The 22,640-nt window shown below is 52.6% G+C and overlaps 1 protein-coding gene and 1 long non-coding RNA gene across 11 annotated transcripts in view; one reads left to right on the plus strand and one right to left on the minus strand.

The window, feature by feature from the left end:
• The window catches only part of ZNF444 (zinc finger protein 444), a 15,280-nt gene extending 2,213 nt beyond the window's left edge, over positions 1–13,067 (minus strand). For 2 of the 10 annotated variants that reach the window (XM_032263044.1, XM_032263043.1), the window contains exons 1-4: positions 11,693–12,375; positions 8,120–8,287; positions 7,283–7,600; positions 1,220–1,328 (exon numbers count right to left, since the gene is read on the minus strand). In XM_032263044.1, the coding sequence (XP_032118935.1) occupies positions 1,220–1,328; positions 7,283–7,600; positions 8,120–8,287; positions 11,693–11,998 (901 nt within the window). In that variant the 5' untranslated portion in view covers positions 11,999–12,375. Of the gene's footprint in view, positions 1–1,219; positions 1,329–7,282; positions 7,601–8,119; positions 8,288–8,496; positions 9,893–11,692; positions 12,376–12,598; positions 12,694–12,718; positions 12,892–12,967 lie in introns of those variants that run through there. The other 8 variants (XM_032263048.1, XM_032263054.1, XM_032263049.1 and 5 more) reach the window with 8 other exon arrangements.
• Positions 13,068–13,216: 149 nt separating this feature from the next.
• LOC116539868 lies at positions 13,217–22,247 on the plus strand. Its single transcript, XR_004264224.1, has 3 exons — positions 13,217–13,460; positions 21,145–21,327; positions 21,437–22,247. It is a non-coding gene; the product is annotated as an uncharacterized LOC116539868 (long non-coding RNA).
• Positions 22,248–22,640: the final 393 nt, after the last annotated feature.

A 22,640-nucleotide genomic window follows, 5' to 3' on the forward strand; every position in this document is an offset into this window, starting at 1 on the left:
TGGATGAATGGATGATGAATGGATGGATGGATGGAGGGATGATGGATGGATGGATCGATGATGGATGGAGGATGGATGGATGAAGGATGGAGGATGGATGGATAGATGATGGATGGATGGATGATGGATGGATGGATGATGGATGGATGATGGATGATGAATGGAGGATGGATGGATGGATGATGGATGATGGATGATGGATGGATAGATGGGATGGATGGATGGATGATGGATGATGGATGGATTGATGAATGGATGATGAATGGATGATGGATTGATGAACGGATGATGGATGGATGGATGGATGATGGATGGATGATGGATGGATGGATGATAGGTGGATGATGGGTGGATTGATGGATGAGTAGATGATGAATGTGAGGGTGGATGATGGATAGATGAATGATGAATGGGTGGATAATGGACGATGGATGGATGGATGATGGATAAATGATGAATGGATGGATGGATGGATGATAGGTGGATGATGGATAGATTGATGGATGAGTAGATGAATGTGAGGGTAGATGATGGATGGATGATGGATGGATGGAGGATGAATGGATTGATGGATGGATTGATGGATGGGTAGATGATGAATATGAGGGTGGATGATGGACGGATGATGGATGGTGGATGGATGATGGGTGGATGATGATGGATGGATGAATGATGGATGGATGAATGATGGATGGATTGATGGATGGTGGATAGATGATGGGTGGATGATGATGGATGATGGATGGATTGATGGATGGTGGATGGATGACAGGTGGGTGGACAGATGATGAACAGGTGAGTACATGGGTGGATAAGCATATGGATGAATGGGTGGGTGATGTATAGATGAGTGATGATGGATGGATGACAGAGGGATGGTGGGATTGGTGTGAGGGGGGATAGGTGAGTGACGGCTGGATGGATGGGTAAATGGGTAGCTGTATGACAGGAATGGATAGATGGAAGGTGGATGATGGATAGATGGATGCATGATATATGGATGGATGGGTGGATCTCCCACCCTGAGGCCCACATGCACTCCCAACCTCTGACCCCGGGGCCCACCAGCACCCCCCAACGCTGGGCCTTGGGTCCAAACCCTGGGGCTCCTCAAGGGTAGGGGTCCAAGTCTGCCCTTGTCCTGGTGCCAGGATTGTTCACCAAACAACCCCTTAGTGCTGGGGGCTGGCAGGGGGAATCAGGGAGGCCATTGGCTCACCTAAGGGAATCATCCCACTGTCTTCCTTTCCACCTGCCGCCCCGGGGCCCTGCGTCACGTCCTGAGACACCCCCGTCACTGACGACCCGTCGGGGGAGGTTGCTGGGCCCTGAAATGAGAGCGCACATCTGGAACTCAGAAACCTGAGTAAGGGCCAAACCTGAGTGAGAACCTCTATTTCTCCTGCTCCTGACACGGTCAACCAGCTGTGGAATCCCATCCCTGTGAAATCCACCCCTGCTGTGGTGAAGTCACAGTCATGCTGGAGGAGAGGCCACCCACAGAGAGGCCCACAGGGGAGGAACCAAGGCGTCCTGCCAAGCCCCTGCTGGGGAGCCGTCTGGAAACCACCAGCCTTCAAATGACAGCCTGGCCCACACTGCCACTGTGAGCTCACCGGAGACCCTGGAGCTGGCCCCAAACTCCTGGCCCACAGGGGCTTTCTGAGCTCACAGAGGTTTGCTGTTTTACACCCCTGAGTTTGAGGTGATCTGTCACGCAGCAAGAAATAACTAATACACCTGCCTCAGGTCTGTCTTCAGCTTGTTCCTGCCCTTTGGATAAAGTGCAAACTCCTTAACAAAATGCAGAATACAGGAGCTACTTTCAACTTGGAAGAAAGTCAACGAGGTTCAGAAACAACTTTTCTTGGTGTAAGACGGCAGAACAGCTGCCAAGCGGGATGGCACCAGCCAGGAAGACCAAGCTTAAAAAGTTTCAGTCCAACTCTGGCTGGGGTTTCTTGGCACTGCTATATCATTCATTTAAAACCATGTCCCCAAGGGAAGAAGATCAGAATTCTTCTGGTGCCGATGGGAGCTGGCCCATGTGTTACACACATTTTCCGTCTCAAAACTTTTTGGCCAGAGTACCTGAATCACAAAACAATGGTTGGTATGAAAATTAGCAATGCCTAGGCCAGTTGTGGTGACTCACGCCTGCAATCCCAGCACTTTGGGAGGCTGAAGCAGGTGGATCATGAGGTCAGGAGTTTGAGACCAGCTTGGCCAACACGGTGAAACCCCATCTCTACTAAAGATAACAAAATTAGCTGGACATGGTGGTGAGCGCCTGTAATCCCAGCTACTCAGGAGGCTGAGGCAGGAGAATCACTTGAACCCTGGGAGGTGGAGATTGCAGTAAGCTGAGATCACACCATTGCCCTCCTGCCTGGGCCACAGGGTGAGACTCTGTCTTCAAAAAAAAAAGCAAAGAAAGGAAAAAAAGGAAAATTAGCAATACCTAAAATTTGACTGGCTGGTGATAAGATTCAGCAGAAAGCATTCCCAGTCTTCCTTAAAAGCACACTGTTTGGGCCTGGCGGGGTGGCTCACACCTGTAATCCCAGCACTTTGGAAGGCCAAGGTTAGGAGTTCAAGACCAGCCTGGCCAACATGGTGAAACCCCCTCTCTTTTAAAAATATATAAAATTAGCCGGGTGTGGTGGTAGGCACTTATAATCCCAGATAATGGGGAGGCTGAGGCAGGAGAATCGCTTGAAACCGTAGGCAGAGATTGCAGTGAGCTGAGATTGTGCCACTGCACTCCAGGAGGCCTCCTCCTCTTCTGCTGTGGAGGGAATGGGTAACCCTTTCCAACCTCACTTGAGGCCAGGAGTTCAAGACCAGCCTGGTCAACATGATGAAACCCCATCTCTACTAAAAATACAAAAAAATTAAGCAGGCATGGTGGCAAGTGCCTGTAATGCCAGCTACTCAGGAGGCTGGGACAGGAGAATTGCTTGAGCCTGGGAGGTAGAGAATGCAGTGAGCTGAGATCATGCCACTACACTCCAGCCTGGGCGACAGAGCAAGACTCCACATCAAAAAAAAAAAAAAAAAAAAAAAAAAGGTCCGTTCCTTGGAGGTCTGGCAGAACTTACATGGAAATGCCAGAACCTGGGGCCTTCTATCAGGCAAGGTCTTTAATCACCTTGATTATCTCTCCCTACTCTGGTTTCTACCTTCCTCTTGCACCTGCCACTTTGTCATGAGCATGTGTTGGTGATTTCTACTTTCCTAGAAACTGTCCGTTTCCTCCAGGACTCCGAATGCATCACATGTGCGGCATGTGGTGGTCTCAGCAGCTCCCGAGTCTGCTCCACCGCCCAGCTCTGCCTGCTCCCACCACCGGTGTCTGCGCCATGTCCTGTTTTCCTCCTCATCTGCTTGCGGAAGGTTTGCGCTGTTCTAGCATTGGTTGAGTTTGGGGCTTGATCATCCGCCTGTCCTCTGCTTTCCTGCTAGGTTTTGCTTTTGCACTGAACAGCTAACCTGCCTCTTTTCCTGTGCTCCTGGCTGCCTCTGGAGCCCCAGGGGCACGTTGTGTCACACTAACCAGGTACAGGTTTGACCTGCCTCTCCCGGCCTCCGAGGCCCGACCCACCAGCCTTTCTCATTTCCCTGCTGGTGGACACCCTGCCCCCAGGTCTCAAACTGTACTCTCTGACTACTGTGTGCCTGAGGCTAGATGCTCAGTGACTACAGCCAGGCCATTGGATCTCTCTGGGCAGACCTGATTCTCTGCCCTGTCTTCCTGTCAAACCCTGTGTTTCAAAGCAGGACAAGAGGAGGCTGGGAGGCTCAGCCATTCCCTCCACTGCAGGACAAGAAGAGGTTTCCAGGTGATCTTCACCGTTTTCTACCAGCACATGAGCCTCTCCTTGGCTGTCCTTGTCTTTCTCATCCTGCAGTGCCTCGGTGAAAACTCTGAGGTAGGCAAGGACCCACAGACCAGACGCCAAGAAACCCCAATCCACAGCCACGCCCGCAGATGTCAGCTGTCTATGCACCACTGCCAGCTGCAATGCTGATCACCGAGGCTGTTACTATTCTTTTACCTAAAACTAAAACAACACTGACTTAAGACCATGTTGTATCACTGCTGGAAATGGAAAGCCAGTATCATGTGGCAGAGAGAGATGTCATGGGAGACTCAGTCACTCACAGCAGTGTTATTCCAGTCCATGTGGCCACCGATAAGAGAAGGCTGTGAGCCTGAGACCTGCTGTCATTAAAGAAAGAGAAGTACAGATACAGGAGAGATGTTCGCCCCGGAGCAAGCGGAGAGCAGCGCACAGGAGTCCTGCTGGCCCAGAGGCCCAGTGATTCCCCAACTTTTTTTTTTGAGACAGAGTCTCACTCTGTCACCCAGGCTGGAGTGCAGTGGCACAGTCTTGGCTCACTGCAACATCCAACTCCCGGGTTCAAGAGATTCTCCTGCCTTAGTCTCTCGAGTAGCTGGGATTACAGGTGCCCACCACCACACCCAGCTAGTTTTCATATTTTTAGTAGAGATGGGGTTTCACCATCTTGGCCAGGCTGGTCTCAAACTCCTGACCTCGTGATCCACCTGCCTCGGCCTCCCAAAGTGCTGGGATTACAGGCATGAGCCACTTCGTCAAGCTGATTCCTGAACTTTTAGATTCACTAAGCAGTAGAACCCCCACTCATCCCCAAATGGAAGGGATTTATTCTGCAAGATATATACATTAAAAGCAACAACAACCTCCACCTACTTTAACCATCTTTACCTAAAAGAACGTTTTAATGCCAAAGAAACAGATGGCACGAGGTCAGAGTAGTAACAGTGGCTGAAATCTACCTATACAGCACCCATGTGCCAGGACCTGTTCTGAGATTCATGAAAACTGGAAAGGGCGTAACCCACGCTGACCGATTCCACGTGAGTTCTATTCCACCCCCGGTTCACCTCACGTTCACCTCACCTCTGTGGCAGACAGAATAATGGCCCCATGACACACACGTCCCTATCCTCAGAACCTGTCACATGCTGTCTCAGGGCAACGGGGACTCTGCAGACGGGAGGGAATTAAGCACTGACATCGGGAAGCTACCCTGAATTATCCTGACCGCCCAATGTCATCACAGGCATCCTAAGAAGTGGCCACAGTACACCATGGAATACTATGCAGCCATGAAAAAGGATGAGTTCATGTCCTTTGCAGGGACATGGATGAAGCTGGAAACCATCATCCTCAGCAAACTAACAACAGGAACAGAAAATCAAACACTGCATGTTCTCATAATTATGTGGAAGCTGAATGATGAGAACACATGGACACAAGGAGGGGAACGTCACACACCAGGGCCTGTTGGGGTATAGGGGATTAGGGGAGGGAGAGCATCGGGACAAACACCTGATGCATGTGGTGCAGCAAACCACCATGGCACACGTATACCTATGCAACAAACCTACACGTTCTGCACATGTATCCCAGAACTTAAAGTAAAATTTAAAAGAGATGACCACAGGACCTAACAGGGTCAAGGTCAGAGAAGTGACGGGAATGGAAGCAGAGGTCGGAGTGCAGCACTCTGAGGATGGAGGAAGGGCCAGGAGCCACGGAATGTGGGCAGCCTCCAGAAGCTGGAAAAGGCACGACAGATTCTCTCCCAGAGCCTTGAGAAGGACCGTGGCTCTGCAGACACCTGGATTTTGGGCCATGAGACCCATTTTGGACTTCTGACCTCCACTACAATTACAGACTTGTGTGATTTGTCAGCCGCTGGCCTTGTGGTGATTTGTTACAACCCACGTCGGGGAACAATGGCCTGGAAGGAGAGTGAGGATAGAGAAGCCAGAGTCAGCACAGAAGGGCTGGGAGGTGGGAGCAGAGGAGCAGCAAGGTGTATCCCAGACAGAAAGCGGGGAGTGTTTGGGGGCTGGGCAGGCTGCACGAGAAGGGAGATGGATGGGGCTGCTGGCAGCCTTCACAGGAGCTGCTCCCTCTGGAAGAAAGGAAGGACGCCTGGCTGCCGTGGACTGAAAGCTCTGCTCACGTTGCCTCACCGAGATGCCACCTTTCTGCTGCTCCCTCTCAGCACCCACCAGGTACTCGGTATGCACTTAGAAGGAACACCCGACTGCTCTGACTCTACGCCCTCCTGCCACTGGGGACTCTAGCCTCACTGCAAACACCCCTCACACTCAGGTCCCTCTGCTGCTCAAGATGCCCCAGGGCCTTTGCATGGGCTGTTCCCGTGGCCTGGACCCACTCTTCTCAGACGTTTGTGTGGCTGCCCCCTGCTCATCACCCACACCCCACAAGGCAGCTGCCGGCCGCGTTAGAGTGCCACGTAATCAAAGGACAGTATTTTGAATACACCGGGGTCACTGACGTAGATTATTAAAACTAAATTCACCAGTTTCTTTTCACCTTTTTGAACGTGGCGACTAGAACCCTTCAGATGGCATCTGCGGCTCACACTGCACATCCCCCTGGACAGGGCACTCTAAGCCAGGCTGCCAGCCTCCTTTATGGGGCTTCCCCTACGGGGCCAGGCAGTCAACGCTTCAGGCTTCACGGGCCGTCTGTTGTCGTCGAGGTGGCAAGAGTCAGCCACGGATGACGTAAGCGAATGGGTGTGGCTGTGCACCCAGACTTCACCCAGACAGTGACTCGGCACAGGCCTGCTGTGTGGTCAAGAATCCAAACTGCCCAGTGAGAGGCCTGGCTTTTGCCCTCCGCCCCTGGGAAGTCACCTCTCAGCCCCTGGAGCCTCAGGCATGAGGAGGGTCTGCCTGCCTGGGGGGCCTCAGGCCAGCCCACAGCAAGATGGATTTGGGGTGGAGTTTGGGCCAGGTGACGTCCTTGACCTTCGGGGGGCTGAAGGCTGAGGTCAGACTCACAGAGCCAGGAGGAGTCCCCAGTAAGAACCCAGGACACCGAGGTCTGAGGAACATCCCTGCTGGTTCGGGAGGAGTGAGGGGAGAGGACAGCTGATAGCTGTTCTCGGTGGCGTCCACCTGGCCCTCTTCCCAGCTGCTTCCAGCGCATCCTCCTGACCGTGACCATGGCTAAGCGTCCTATGAGAGAACTCGCAAGTATGCCCGGGTCTTAGGGCCTCCTGACTGCGGCTGGTGTTGGGATGGAGGGTGCCCACGTGGACTGTCCCTCCACACTGTCCCTCGGCCTCCCCACCGTGCATTTCGCTGGTTTTCGGGGTTAAGCAGTGTTCCTCCCTCAGCCTCCTGGTGGCTTCCCCGACACCCTCTCCTCTCCCTCCCCGCCCCACCCCGTCCCAGCCCCACCAGGCTCACCCAGAGCTCCTCCAGCAGGGCCACCGCCTCCTCCCCGCTCTGCGGCTGGCGGCTGCACACCCAGGCCTGCGTGTCGGCAGGCAGCGCGCTCAGGAATTGTTCCAGCACCAGCAGCTCCAGCATCTGCTCCTTGGTGTGCACCTCAGGCTGCAGCCAGTCTCGGCACAGGGCACGGAGCAGCCCCAGCGCCTCTCGAGGGCCTGGCGCATCACCCAGGTGGAAGCGGCGGAAGCGGTGCCACGGAGAGTCCAGCGCCAGGCCCTCGGCCTCCTGCTTCACAGGCACCGCCACCTCCATGGGGCCTCCGGACAGCAGCGCCTGCAAGGGAACAAACCGGTTAGAACCCTGCCCCCAGAGCCAAGACCCCAGTCCACCAGGCCTCCCCCACCCCGCCCTCCCACCGAGACCACCACCCGTCGAGACCCCCGCCTGCGGTGCCCAGACTCACACCAGGACCCACACTCCTGTTTTTAACCAGAGTCTCGCTCTGTTGCCCACGCTGGAGTGCAGTGATGCAATCTCGGCTCAATGCAACTTCAGCTCCCGGGTTCAGGCGATCCTCCTGCCTCAGCCTCCCGAGTAGCTGGGATTACGGGCGCTCACCACCAAGCCCAGCTAATTTTTGTATTTTTAGTAGAGTCGGGGTTTCACATGTTAGCCAGGCTGGTCTCAAACTCGCGACCTCGAGCAATCCACCAGCCTCAGCCTTCCAAAGTGCTGGGATTACAGGCGTGAGCCACCATGCCAGGCGTGGAACCCTCACTTCTGAGCCGCCCACGTGTCCAGGATAGGCCCGGCCTGTGTGCCCCGGTTTCCCCTGTAAGATAAAGCACTCACCTGCCCCGTGTGTCCCAGGGGGCAAAGAGGTCTGCGTGAGGGGTGGCACGCACTCGGGTGGTGAGGAAACGGTGTCCACTTCCTAGAATCCCACAGGGTCAAGTCCCAGCTTGGCCCCTCGCTGGGCTCCGAGCCTCTGTACCTCAGTCCTGCAGCTCCTCCCACAGCCTGTCCAGAGGATTCAACCAGAAAACACGAGAAGAGCTTGCAGGAGGCCTGGCAGCAGCGGGGCACCCTCAGCACCACCCTCGCTGGACTCGTGGGGCAGAGCACCCCACACCCCGGCAGCAGATACTTTGCAGCCTGCTCAGAAGCCACCCCAACTAACTGCTGTGGCCTGAATCTGTCCCCCAGAATTCATGTGTGGAAGCCCTCACCCTGTGTGACCATATTTGGAGATGGAGCTTTTAGCTGGTAATGGAGGTTAACTGAGGTCACAAGAGCTGGGCCTAATAGGACTGTGACCCTACAAGAGGAAGGGATACCAGGAATCTGTCCATCTCTGCTAACAGGAACACACAGCAAGGAGGCCTCCCAGAGCCTGGCAGAGGCCCTCAACGGGAACCAGCCATGCCGACATTCTGACCTTCCAGCCCGCAGAACTGATAAATCAACTCGTGTTGTTTAAGCAGCTCAGTCCACGGTGCTCGCCCAGCAGCCTGTCTCAGTCCCTTCTCGGGGAGTCTGCGGTCTGGGGGCCAGCACTGTCGGGTTTGGGTGAGCACCTCTTGCAGGCTGCGGACGGCCTCCTCCTATGTCCTCACATGGCAGCAAGAGAGGTGGGCAGCGAGCTCTCCTGTCTCTTCTTAGAAGGGCACTAATCCCATGCAAGAGGGCCCCACCTCCCAGTGCCATCACATGGGGGACCGCTGCCAGCATATGAATTTGAATGGATGCAGACAATGAGTCCGTAGCCCGGCCAAGCACACTGCAGCCCCAGTCACATTTGGGATTAGCAGATGTCATACACTGTCCACGGCTGCCTTGGACCTGCTGAGTGGCTGCAACAGGGTCTGGACAGCCGGCAAGGCTGCCCACAGAGCCAGAGATAATTACTCACTGGCTCTTCACAGAAGGACTGCCGACCCCTGACCTCAAGGACACTGGAAGATCAGGATAAAAGGGCCCCTGATGACCCCATGGGGCTCAGGCGCCGGCCGTCCCAGAACTCCTATGGACTAGTATGGGAGAAAAGAATCAGTGCTGTCTTCTCTGGGGCAATGTACTTGGGGTCTCTTCATGACAGCAGCTTGTCCTGTATCATAAGGAACCACAGCAAAGTCCCCTTGACCACAAGGCAGCGGGTAGCCACGTAATCTGCTTCTAGCTGGTGAGGCCTGAGAGGAAGTCTGCATTCAGACAATCTTCCGCCTGGGCTCCTGACCGCCATGTCGCCAGCCACAAACATCAGCTTGTTGCTGGGGCGGCTGCCTCAAGGTCCCTTGTGCCTGCCTGCTCTCGCCACCTAAAGTGGAATCACTCCACAGCGATCACAAAAACTTTCACTGTAAATCCTGTCACTTCCCTGCTCGACACCCTCCAACTGCTTCCTATGACGCTCAAAATGCAAATTCCTTACTACGGCCACGAGGCCATGCAGCGGGGTCCTGCTTTCTTGTCTCTTCCTTGCTTCCTGATTCTCTATACTCCAGCCACAGCGGCTCCCTTGGCTGTCTGTCGTCACCCCGGCTGGAGTGCAGCAGTGTGACCTCTCAGCTCATTGCAGCCCCGACCTCCTGGGCTCAAGCCATCCTCCCGGCTCAGCCACCCGAGTAGCTGGGACCGCAGGTGCACACCACCACACCCAGCTAATTTTTATATATTTTTTTGTAGATACAGGGTCTCGCTATATTGCCCAGGCTGGTCTCAAACTGCTGGACTCAAGTGATCCTTCCACCTTGGCCTCTCAACGTGTGGGGATTACAGGCGTGAGCCACCATCACACCAGGTCTGGCTCACTCTCCATCTTCCCAGACTGAAGGCTAGTGCCCACCCCATGGCCTCTGCACCTGCTGCTGCCTCCCCGCTGATCTTTGCTTACCTGACTCCTCATGACTGAGGCCTCAGTGCGACCACTCCCCTCTTGGAGAGCCTCCCCAGATCACCCCCTCCAGTGCTGCACCCACGTGCCTTCCCCCAGCAGCTAACACGGCACCCTTACTGGTTTTCTTTTAGCATTTAGCAAGATCTAGTGTTACGATATCTGTGTGCTTTCTTCACTCCAATTTAAGCTCCATGCACGCAAGAGACTACAAATTCCAACCCCAGCATTGTGGCTAGCACTCAAATAACTTTGTAGGCTGATCAATCCCAGGAGGTTGGCATTATTACCCCTGAGTTGCAGATGGAGAAAGTGGAGATGTCTTGCCCAAAGCCACTCAGCTCACACGTGGCAGAGCCTGGACTTGCACATCCATGTCTGTCTGGCTCCAGAGCCAGGCCACAGCATCATCTCCCACCCCGCCCACCCATCAGTTTAAGGACTGATTAACCTGGGAGCAGGCAGGAAGGCTTATCAGAACACCTGGGCCAGATGCAAGTCTCAAAAGCCACAGAGATGCGTGCTCTGTTATAAAAAAAGATCCCTCTGGCGCTGGGGAGGAATTTCCGCCAGAGAGCAAGGCCATAGGCGTCAATCTGACTCTGTCTGCAATCTCAGAGGTGAACACAGGTTACACTGCACCCTGGGCTGTCCAGAAAGTAAGCTCTTTGGGGCAGTGACCAGGTCCAACTCTTCTCTGGGTCCCTGGGGCCACCCAGCACGAGGCCTGCCCCCAAGACAGCACATGCTGAAAAGTAAGGGCATTCCAGCATGTAAGTCCACCCTAGCATCCAATGAGCGTCCTGTGCTACATGCATTCAACAGCTGTAACCCTGCCTTCTAGCTGTCTGTGTCTGCAAAGCACAGTCCAGCCTAGAGCCAGGCACCTTGGATGTCTTGCAGACAGACCTGTGAGCTGGGAAGATGGGTTCCCAACAGACCTGTGAGCTCTGGGAAGATGGGTCCCCTTATACCACAGAGAGATACTCAGAGAGTGAAGGAGCTACAAATGGGACCTAGATGTGATTCCAGAGTCCACACCAGATCCACCTAGTACCATGGCACCAGCACCCACGCATCCTGGGTTAATACCATGTCAATATCGTGGCTAAGGGTCTGTGGAGCTTGGCTGGCTGGCTTCAACTTCCAGCTCTGCCACTCATCAGCAGTGTGACTGTGGACATGTGACCTGCCCTCTCTGTGCTTCCTTTCTCCTCCTGTGACAGGACTAACAACAGCTCCTTCCTCTCAAGACGCTGCTGGGAGCCTAAGAAGTGGCCCTCCAAAGAGTCAGTTCTCCAGGAAGACCGGTTTGTCTACTGAAGTTTCCCAACCTCCACATGAATGGCACTTGAGCCTGATACTGTGCCACATACGACGCCCACCAGCATCTCTGCCTCTTTCCAGGAGATGCCAGGAGCACTTCCCCACCTGGGACAACAACAAAAAAGTCTCTAGACATTGCCACATGTCCCCTGGGGGACAAAACCACTCCTGGTTGAGGGCCGCTAGCCCATTGGACAAATATTTACCCACAGCACAAAGGCCCTGGAGCAAATTCCAGCTCTTCCTCCTACCAGCTCTGTGTCCTTGGACAAGGTACAAGGCACCTTTTGTAGTACATGGTATCTCCATTTCCTTGGCTGTAGAGTGATAGAAGGAAACCAAAAATGCTGAGAACCGCACCCCGCTAGTGAGTGCGGAGACTTAGGGTTACTTTGCAGAAGGTTCCCTGCGAGGTGCCCGAGGACATTGCTGTGAACACGCACACGGATTGAAAACACTACGTGTAAATTGGAATAGGCGTTAAAATCGGACATAAAGGAGGGTGACTTCATCTTGACTGGGGTAGAGGTGGCAGGGGTCAACTTCGGATGATAATAAACACAGTTTCTAAGCACTTTACACGTTACCGAACCTAATGCCTTGCAACAAACTAAAAAGGCAGGTGCTCTTCATCGAGAAGGCAGCAAAAGAGGGCACTGATTCTCATCTTCAGGAATCCCACGCTCTGTAAAAGTTGCACTTGTAAAAGCAGCGCACAGAATGAGCCGCCTGCACCGTATCTACGTTACAGCCACCACGTCCCCGGAAACCCCTTCCCGCAAACCTTTCCGAAGGGGTCCGGTCCCAGCGCCCCCGCACTTCCTTGCAGCGTCCAGCTTCCCACTGAGCTTTCATCTCACAGACCAACCCCTGCTTGCGTCCCCTCCCCCACCTGTCCCTCCCCCATCTGTCCCTCCCCCTTTCCTCCCCTCCGCCCCTCCCCCTCCCCCAGCCGTCCCTCCCCCATCCCCTCCCACAGCTTCTCTCTCCCGCGTCCAGGACCTCAGGATCCACGACCCCCTCCCACTACCCACCCGTCCCTCTCCAAGCCCCTCCCCCTCTAGTTCCCTCTCACAGCCCCTCCCCCATCACTCAGCCCCCTTCACCCCTACGCCCTAGACTCCCATCTCTCCCTCCAGAGGCCCCCGGCGCCCCTCTTCCCGTCGTACCGCTGGTCCCTCCCTCTTCCAACCGCTCCCCTCCAATCCCTCCCTCCTTCCCCCCTTGCTCACCTCACTCTCTCAGGCGAGGCCCCCCAAGCCCCCTCACCTCCCCGCACATGCGCACAAAGCTCATCGGGACTCCATGCCCCGGCAGGCTTTGCGCCAAACTTCCCCGTCCCCCTCCCGCCACCCCAGGCTCCGAGTCGATCGTTCAGCCCAACAACCCGCTCCCTGCGGCTCCGGCCTCGCCCCGAACTACACCTCCCAGGAAGCACCGCGGCAAAGGCGGCTGCGCATTGGCCCTCGCCGTGGGCGCACCCCGGTTTGTCACCGCGTGGCGTCTTCGCCAACACTGGAACTACATTTCCCAAGATGCACAAAAGCGTCGTCTGCGGCCTACTGGGCCTTGATGGCGCTACTGTTGCGGGCTCGCTGAGCGGGTCAGGCTTTGGACTACATTTCCCAGAATGCACGAAGAGGCTTCCCAGTGGTCTGCGTGCGGACCCTGGGCATGCGCAGACGTGCCGCGGGAAAAAAAAAAAAAAAAAAGGGAGGAGGAGAAGGAGGGGCCACGGCAGCGTTGTCGTGGAGACCCAGGGAGGCTGGGTATCGGCCGAGCATTTGGGAGGTGGGGCCTCCGGGGCTCTAGAAGCTGGAAAGCGACGAGGAGGAGGAGGAGGAGACAAAGCAAGAGTTCTGCGCCAGGAGTGCAGGCTACGTCTCCTTGACTACGGATTGCATTTTTTTTTCTTGTCCTCCCTCTCCACCCCGGCAGAACTTAAGGATCGATGTCGGTGCCAGGAATCAGGACGTAAGCGGGCTGCCCTCCTGTTCCGGGGTGGGCGGCGGCTCAGGAGGGGGCCAGCGCGGGGGCCTCGGTTTGGCTCTTCTTGTGTGAACCTGGACCGGACACCGCCCTCTCTTTGGCCGCAGTTTTCCCTGGTGTGAACTGGGGGAGAGCGCTACCAGCGACGCGTGCTCGGTGTGCCCTTGTTGGACAGACTACCGCCCGGTCCTGAGGCCTCAGTTTCTTTTCTCCTTCTCAGAACTGAAGAAGCATGCTTGCATTTTAAGGCAGAAAGACATCTGAAGAGATCAGCTGAAGCTTTTTATCTAGATAGTTCCAGGACTGATTATGGCTCATGCCAGCCTAGTGGGCCAGGGTTAGCCCTACCCCAGCCTGCGGCAAATTTCCTCTTCTGTATAATAAGGATAAGAGAATCCCCCTCTCCTCCCCTGCCTCTCCGGCTGATCTGAAGACTCCTTGCCATCAAAAGGAAGACAGTGGAAGTTGTTCCTCTTACCATATTCATAAATGAACAACTGTCCCCAGAATTCACAAGCGATGAGTGGCTGACTCAGAACTTTGTGACCAGTTTGCCCACGGTGACCTAACCTGCCCTGGCCCATCTATCTGCCCCTGTCTTCTCCTCTTGTTTAATGAGTTCCAATCATGTCTCCTTTGTGCGCCTAGAACACACTGATCTTCCCATTTATCTCTGATGGCCTACTTGATATCTCCACTTGGATTTCCTAATAGGCCTCTCAAACCTACGGTGGGCAGTAAAGAATTTTTCACTCCCTCCCTCACCTTACAAAGTAACTTGTTCATTCCCACTACTTCACCATCTTAGAAAGCAAGTCCATCATTCATCCAAATGTTCAGGCCAAGAATAGAAAAGCGGCCCTTGATTCCTCCCCCCGATACTGAGTTTGGCTCTGTTGCCTAGGCTGGAGTGCAGTGGTGCAATCACAACTCACTGCAACTTCCAACTCCCAGTCTCAAGCGGTTCTTGTGCCTCAGCCTCCTGAGTAGCTGGGTTTACAGGCATGCACCACCATGCCCAGGTAATTTTTGAATTTTTAATAGAGATGGGGTTTGCGATGTTGGCCAGGCTGGTCTTGAACTCCTGGCCTCAACGGATCTGTCTTAGCCTCCCAAAGTGCTGTGAGTACAAGCTGAGCCCCTGCGCCCGGCCAATTTCTTTTTTATCATCCTCCACATGCAATCTATCATCAGGTCCTATTGGCTTTGTTTTCAAAATAGAGTCAGAATCTGTCCACAGCTCTTCTGTCCACAGCTACCACCTTGTCAAAGTCCCCGTGGCATCTTTAGACATTGTCATTTTTCCACTCTGGCCTCTTCTGCCTCCTGCCCCTCTGTTCCTGCTCCACACAGCAAACAGAGGGATCTTCCTTATATTTTTTATTGTGGTAAAATATATACATCATAAAAATTACCATCTTAATCATCATTAAGATACAGTTCAGTAGCAGTAAGTGCATTCAAGCTGTGTAATCATCACCACTGTCCATATCCGGAATTCTTCATCTTCCCAAATTGAAATTATACCCATTAAACGTGAACCATCCATTCCTCTCTCCCCTGAGCCCCTGGCCAATCACCATTCTGTTTTTGGTTTCTGTATTTTTGTTTGATTGTTTGTTTGTTTTTGAGTCAGGGTCTGCCTCTGTCGCCCAGGCTGGAGTACAGTGGCTCAATCTCGGCTCACTGTGACCTCCGCCTCCCAGGCTCAAGCAATTGCCCCACCTCAGCCCCCCAAGTAGCTGAGACTACAGGTGTGTACAACCACGCTCAGGTTTTTTGTACATTTTATTTTTCTTTTTAGTAGCGACAGGGTTTCGCCATGTTACCCAGACTGGGCTTGAACTCCTGGGCTCAAGTGATCCACCTGCCTCGGCCTCCTGAAGTGTTGGTATTACAGTCATGAGCCACCACACGGGGCCTGGTTTCTGTGATTTTGACTCCATTAATACTTCATGTAAGTGGAATCATACAGTATTTGTCTCTTGTGACTGGCTTGTTTAACAGAATAATGTCCTCAAGATTCATCCATGTTGTAGCATGTGTCAAAATCTCCTTCCTTTTCAAGATTGCATTAATATTCTGTTGTATACACAAACCATATTTTGTTTACCCATTCATCAGATGGATCTCTTTTTTTTTCTTTTTTGAGAAAGAGTTTCCCTCTTGTCGCCCAAGCTAGAGTACAATGGTGTGATCTCAGCTCACTGTAACCTCCGCCTCCTGGGTTCAAGCAATTCTCCTGCCTCAGCCTCCCAAGTAAGTGGGATTACAGGTGAGCACCAGCACGCCCAGCTAATTTTTTTTTTTTTTTTGTATTTTTAGTAGAGATGGGTTTTCACCATGTTGGCCAGGCTGATCTCGAACTCCTGACCTCAGGTGATCCACCTGCCTTGGCCTCCCAAAGTGCTGGGATGAGAGGCATGAGCCACCATGCCCAGCCCCAGCGGGATCTTGTTGAAACTTCAATAGGGTCATGTAACTTTTTGCTTCAAACTCTCCAGTGCAGGCTGGGTATGGTGGGTCACTCTGTAATCCCAGCACTTGGGGAGGCTGAGGCGGGCCCATCACGAGGCCAGGAGTTCGAAACCAGTCTGGCCAACATAGTGAAACCCAGTCTCTACTAAAATACAAAAAATTAGCCGGGCATGATGGCATGCGCCTGTAATCCCAGCTACTCAGGAGGCTGAGGCAGGAGAGTCACTTGAACCCAGAAGGCAGAGGGTGTGGTGAGTTGAGATCGCGTCACTGCACTCCAGCCCAGGCAACAGTGTGAGGCTTCGTCTCAAAACAACAAAACACCAACAATTTTTGGGTGACTGCTCTGCCCACCTCATGCTGAGCAAGTCAGCAACAGAGACCAACCCTTCTTGCCTGTTGTACCCAGCTCCTGGCTTGGGGCCTGCCTGGGAATGAGTCAATAAGAGTGAAGGAAAGTGGTTCTTACCCCACTTCCCAGGCCTGAGGGCAAGAATTCCTTTGGCAGCAAATTTAGCTCTTACCTTCCTGCTTCTCGGCTCCTTTGTAGCTATGCTATAATTATTGCCCGAAATAATAATTAAGATTTTTCTCTCTGTATGGTGCTTTGAAGCAGTATGATCCCCCAGGGCAGGGATGGGGCTTGGTTCAAATCTGGAGGCTCAGGTTGTGTTTATGGGTGAGTGGATGATGGACTAGTGAGTGAGCCTGTGAGGGGAAGAGCCAGCAGAAGGGGGGATGGCCTACATACATTGGGATGTCAGTCTGTGTCCTGCAGTGCAGGCTCCCAGTGGGCTGGATCTCAACCTGAGTCATCTTTGGCTCCCCAAGGCCCCAGGAAACGTTTGAAAAAGAATAATGCAATTAACGAAATTAATGAAGCAGTTCATGCTTAATGATGGGTCATACCACCCATTATCTGATTTTCCCCCATGCTCATCCCGTGATCAGAGAATCACCCCATTTTACGGCTGGGATAATCGAGGTTCAGAGGGGCAAGTGTACTTTCCCAGGTGACACAGCAAGAGACCCCGGGTGTCCTGAGCCTCTCTCACAGGAGGAAACTGAAGCTCAAGAAGGGCATTCTGGCTGGACGTGGTGGCTCACATGTGTAATCCCAGAACTTTGGGAGGCAGAAGTGGGTGGATCACCTGAGGTTGGGAGTTCGAGATCAGCCTGGCCAACATGATGAAACCCTGCCTCTAATAAAAATACAAAAATTAGCCGGGCATGGTGACAGACACCCTGTAATCCCAGCTAGGCCAGAGGCTGAGGCAGGAGAATCGCTTGAACCCGGGAGGCGGAGGTTGCAATGAGCCGAGATTGCACCACAGCACTCCAGCCTGAGTAATAGAGCAAGACTCTGTCTGAAGGAAAAAAAGAAAAACAAAAAAAAGAAGGGTATTCTGAAGTCTCCGCCCAGTGCAGGCAGCAGGTTTTCCACCTGGCCAGATCTGTCCTCTTCCTTAGATGTTCAGAGAGTGAGCAGTGCTTACAGGAGGAGGGAGTCAAGCAGACTTTACCCTCACTGCCAAAGCAGAGAATTCCTTGGAAATTCTTCCCAACTGTATCTCGAAACGTCTGGCCAAAGTGAAAACGGCTTCTCAGAGGGTGATATTGTGGGCTTCCGTCTCACTCCCCTTCCACCCCTTTACTCTCTGGAGAGAAATCTCTCTGGTTGGAGATGGCAGCTGCCTTTCCCAGACCTCCTCAGAGCTAGAGTTCTGGACTGAATTGGGCTTTGTTAATTAAGTGCACTCGAGTAAGATGCGGAAAGCCATTCAAGGGCCACTGGCAGTCAGTGAGGTTTATTTATCTTGGTTCAGCAAGGGAGGACGCATTCCAGGGGATCACTGTACAAGGGGGCAGAAGAGGCCTTTCAGAGCATTAGGGCTTGCGCTAGAGGGCTCTACCAGGTGTTGGGGCAAGTGGGGAGCAGTTCTACTGAAGGCTTAAGAAGCAGGGCAGCAGGGCTCGGTGGCTCACGCCTGTAATCCCAGCACTTTGGGAGGCCGAGGGGAGCGGAACACAAGGTCAGGAGATCGAGACCAGCTTGGCCAATGTTGCAAAACCCCATCTCTACTAAACATACAAAAATTAGCTGGGCATGGTGGTGGGCACCTATAATTCCAGCTCCCCGGGAGGCTGAGGCATGATAATGGCTTGAACCTGGGAGGCAGAGGTTGCAGCTTTGGAGAGTGGCCGCTCTTGGCCCCTGGATCACAGCTTCGGGGGTATGTTCTGGAACTCAGAGCTACAGGTGAGTCTTCAAAGGCGGCGGCTCCTGGCTGGGATGGTTGCATGTGATTCTGTGAGTCATCTCAGGGGGTTCAGCCCATTCAACAACTCTGCGAACATTTAATTCCTATATCAAATCCTTGGTAGATAAAATACCTGAGGTGGGGTCTGTTTAGCTGTTTCCTCCCTTGAAACCAGACTGAGCCACTTCTCCGTTCCCCTTTAGACAATCGCCATGATGGTCATAACGACTCATGATTGTGTGCGATTCCTACGTCGGAGCACTGGGATCAGTGGCTTCATGCACCTCACTTAGCACTGGCCACACCTGTGAGGTTTGTTTGTTTGTTTGTTTTTGAGATAGAGTCTTGTTTTGTCACCCAGGTTGAGGTGCAGTGATGCAATCTCGGCTCACTGCAGCCTCAGCCTCCTGGGTTCAAGCGATTCTCCTGCCTCAGCCTCCCAAGTAGCTGGGACTACAGGTGCATACCACCACACCTGGCTAATTTTTATAGTTTTAGTAAAGATGGGGTTTCACCATGTTGGCCAGGATGGTCTCAATCTCCTGACCTTGTGATTCGCTCGCCTCAGCCTCCCAAAGTGCTGGGATTACAGACGTGAGCCACTGCACCCGGCCACCTGTGAGGTTTTTCCCTAACAGGGTCAGAGAGTATATGGCACATTATCCAGAGAGTTATCATCTGACCAGTCTCGGTGGCTAATGCCTGTAATCCCAGCACTTTGGGAGGCCGAGGCAGGAGGATCACCTGAGGTCAGGAGTTTGAGACCATCCTGGCCAATGTGGCGAAACCCTGTCTATACTAAAAATACAAAAATTAGCGGGGCGTGGTGGCATACACCTGTAATGGCAGCTACTCAGGAGGCTTAGGCATGAGAATCGCTTGAACCAGGGAGGCGGAGGTTGCAGTGAGCTGAGATCACACCACTGCATTCCAACCTGGGTGACAGAGAGAGACTCTGTCTCAAAAAAAAAAAACAAAAAACCTAAAACAAAGAGTCATCATCTGATTGCTGCAAGGGATGAAGTTACCACAGCTGTAAAAACATCCACTGGTGAGACCCACTGAGTGTAAACGCCCCCTCTTTATAACAGTGCTATGGAAGTCACATGGGAAATTCTACAAATCCATACCTGATTCATGTTTCGGTTTTTCTGAGAATTGGCGCATACATTCATCCTTGCAATTATTGCTTACATTTTGTTAAATATGGAACAAGATACACTTAAAGTCAATTCTTTGTGTTCCTGGTAGTTCTGTAAAGTCACCATGAACAGCTGATACCCATGCTCCTAGGGAAACACAGTGCTAGGTTCCTGTGAGCCTCTAGTCACATGTTCATCAATACAAGCCTTATTTTATGTATGTTTTTATTTAAACACACCTTTGTTGATATATTGTTTTTTTGGTTTTTGGAGTTTTTTTGAGACGGAGTCTTTCTCTGTCGCCCAGGCTTGAGTGCAGTGGTGCAATCTCAGCTCACTGCAATCTTTGCCTCCCAGGTTCAAGAGATTCTCCATTTTTTACACTAAAAAATGCTGGGAATACATGCATGTGCCACCACGCCCAGCTACTTTTTTGTATTTTTAGTAGAGACAGGATTTCACCATGTTGGTCAGGCTGATCTTGAACTCCTGATCATGATCCACCTACCTTGGTCCCCCAAAGTGCTAGGATTACAGGCATGAGCCACCGCACCCGGCCTTTTTTTTCCTTTTTTTGAGATGCAGTCCCCCTCTCTGTCCCTTAGGCTGGTGTGCAGTGGTGGGATCTCGGCTCACCACACCTCAGCCTCCTGGGTTCAAGCGATTCTCCTGCCTCAGCCTCCCGAGTAGCTGGGATTACAGGCCCGCACCACCACACCTGGCTAATTTTTGTATTTTTAGTAGAGACAGGGTTTCACCATGTTGGCCAGGCTGGTCTTGAACTCTCGACCTCAGGTGATCCGCCCACCTCGGCCTCCTAAAGTGCTGGGATGGCAGGTGTGAACCACAGCGCCCAGCCACTGTGTCATTCTTATGCCTTTGCATCCTCATAGTTTAGCTCCCACTCATGAGAGAGAACATCCGACGCTGGCTCTCCATTCCTGAGTTAGTTCACTTAGAAGAACAGTCTCCAATCCCATTTAGGTTCTGCACGTTACCATCTTATGGACAGGAACGTGAGCTAGCACTTCAACGCTACACCCGGGGGCATTTAAACAGCAAAGCCACCGAGAGAAAGCATAAAAACGTGGAAAATGTGGCACTGAATAGGCTGAGAAGGACGCTTGTTTGCAGGAAGAGAACTGAAGGGAGAAGGCAGGGGCTGCCCTGTTCCATCTAGCCGCTGTTTTCCTTCTTTTTGGTGTGCTGCTCTAGGCATGTCTGTGAGTGACCAGAAGAACCACAGAAGCACTGCGAGTATTAATGTGAGGCTACAAATAAATGTTAGCGAGTTGAAGATTCACAAATACAGAATCCACAAATAATGAGGATGCTGCACTGTATTTTCTTCTTCTTTTCTTTTCTTTATTTTGAGATGGAGTCTTGCTCTGTCACCCAGGCTGGAGTGTAGTGGCACGATCTCAGCTCATTGCAACCTCCGCCTCCTGGTTCAAGTGACTCTCCTGCCTCAGACTCCAGAGTAGCTGGGATTACAGGCATGCACCACCATGCCTGGTTGATTTTTGTATTTTTTAGTAGAGTTGGGTTTTTGCCATGTTGGTCAGGCTGGTCTCGAACTCCTGACCTCAGATGATCCACCCTCCTCAGCCTCCCAAAGTGCTGGGATGACAGGTGTGAGCCACCGTGCCCAGCCAGTATTGGTTCATTTTTACACTAAAAAATTTCTCATCTTTGATCTGGAGTTCACATTTAACTGGGCATCCTGGAGTCTGCCATGCCTAAGAATCCCTTGAGCACTGGGTTAAAATGCAGATTCTCACTCTGTAGGTTTGGAGCAGGGCCTGGGATTCTGCATTTCTCACGGGTCCGTGGATGCTGCCAATGCTGCCTCCCAGGGCCCAGCTATGTCTGGGAGTAGAGATGAAAGTTGAGCATGTTCCTCTAAGCAAAGCACCCAGCAGAATGTCTAGGACATGACGAAAACTCAGGAAGTGGCTGTTGATGATCATGGTAAGGAGGACCGTCTGAAAAGTGTGATTGTGTGTGTTTCTCTGTGTGTGGGGGACTTCTAAGCAATTGTATTTCAACAGCTGCAAACTCTCCCTCTCCAATCTGCCAGCTGCAGCTGTTCCTGTCACTGGGCCTAGGGTCACACCCTCAGGAGGAAACCATGAGGAAAGCTCTAACGGGCTCCCCAGTGGGAACTGCAGCCCATGCCCCCCACCAGAGACCTCAGACTTTCTAGATGACTACGGAGCTATGTGGCTATTCCCCTCGTCCACCACTCAACCAATGTAGAATCCAAAACGGGGCTTTCCTGGAAGACGTCTAGAGAGACTCACTCACTCAAGGGAAGGAAGAGTGGAACACCCAGACCTCAGGAAGGTTAGGCAGAGAGGAAGCAGCCAAGCCTACGGCCTGGGCACAGAACGCAGCTGGGAAAGTGTTTCTCTCCAGCTCTCACCTCTCTGTGAGGCTTCATCGTCTCCTCCTGCAGAATGGCTTCCTCCCCATGGTGCAAAACAAGGCTGCCGTGAGCTTTCTAGCCTCTCACATCTCGGCATCTGTGCCATAGCAGTGGACTCTCCAGAGAGAGGGATCCAGAGAGAGCCACTGATGGGCCAAGTTGGGTGGGACGGTGCTGTTATAGCCACGTTCGATTCTCTCCAGACTTACCGACACCCCCTCCACCCAATTTTATTCGGTCTCAAGGATTTAAATTCCATCTAGATGCTGATGCATCCCTGAAAGGGAGCTTTGCCGTTTTTACTGCCTAGCATCTGAAAACTGTAATAGTTAGGGAAGAGTGAAGCTACTGTAATAAATCCACAGATGGTAATGGCACATCACATTAGAGGGGTACTTCTTTTTTCCTTAAAAACATTTTAAATTGTAGAAAGACATATAAATATATATAACACAAAATTAAATGTCTTAACTATTTTTTTTCTTGGTGGAGGGACGGAGTTTCACTCTTGTCACCCAGGCTGGACTGCAGTGGCATGATCTTGGCTCACGGCAACCTCCGCCTACTAGGTTCAAGCGATTCTTCTGCCTCAGCCTCCCATATAGCTGGGACTACAGGCATGCAACACTATGCCCAGCTGATTTTTGTATTTTTAGTAGAAACGGGGTTTCACCATCTTGGCCAGACTGGTCTCAACCTCCTGACCTCAGGTGATCCACCTGCCTCAGCCTCCCAAAGTGCTGGGATTACAGGTGTGAGCCACCGTGCCTGGCCATGTCTCAACTATTTTTAGCTGTGCAGTTCAGCAGTGTTAAACCTATTGACATCTGGTGCACCCACCACCCCCATCCATTTC

Source organism: Sapajus apella, unplaced genomic scaffold, assembly GCF_009761245.1.
Source record: "Sapajus apella isolate SASKATOON/1434 unplaced genomic scaffold, GSC_monkey_1.0 scaffold135, whole genome shotgun sequence".
In the NCBI taxonomy this organism is placed as follows: domain Eukaryota; kingdom Metazoa; phylum Chordata; class Mammalia; order Primates; family Cebidae; genus Sapajus; species Sapajus apella.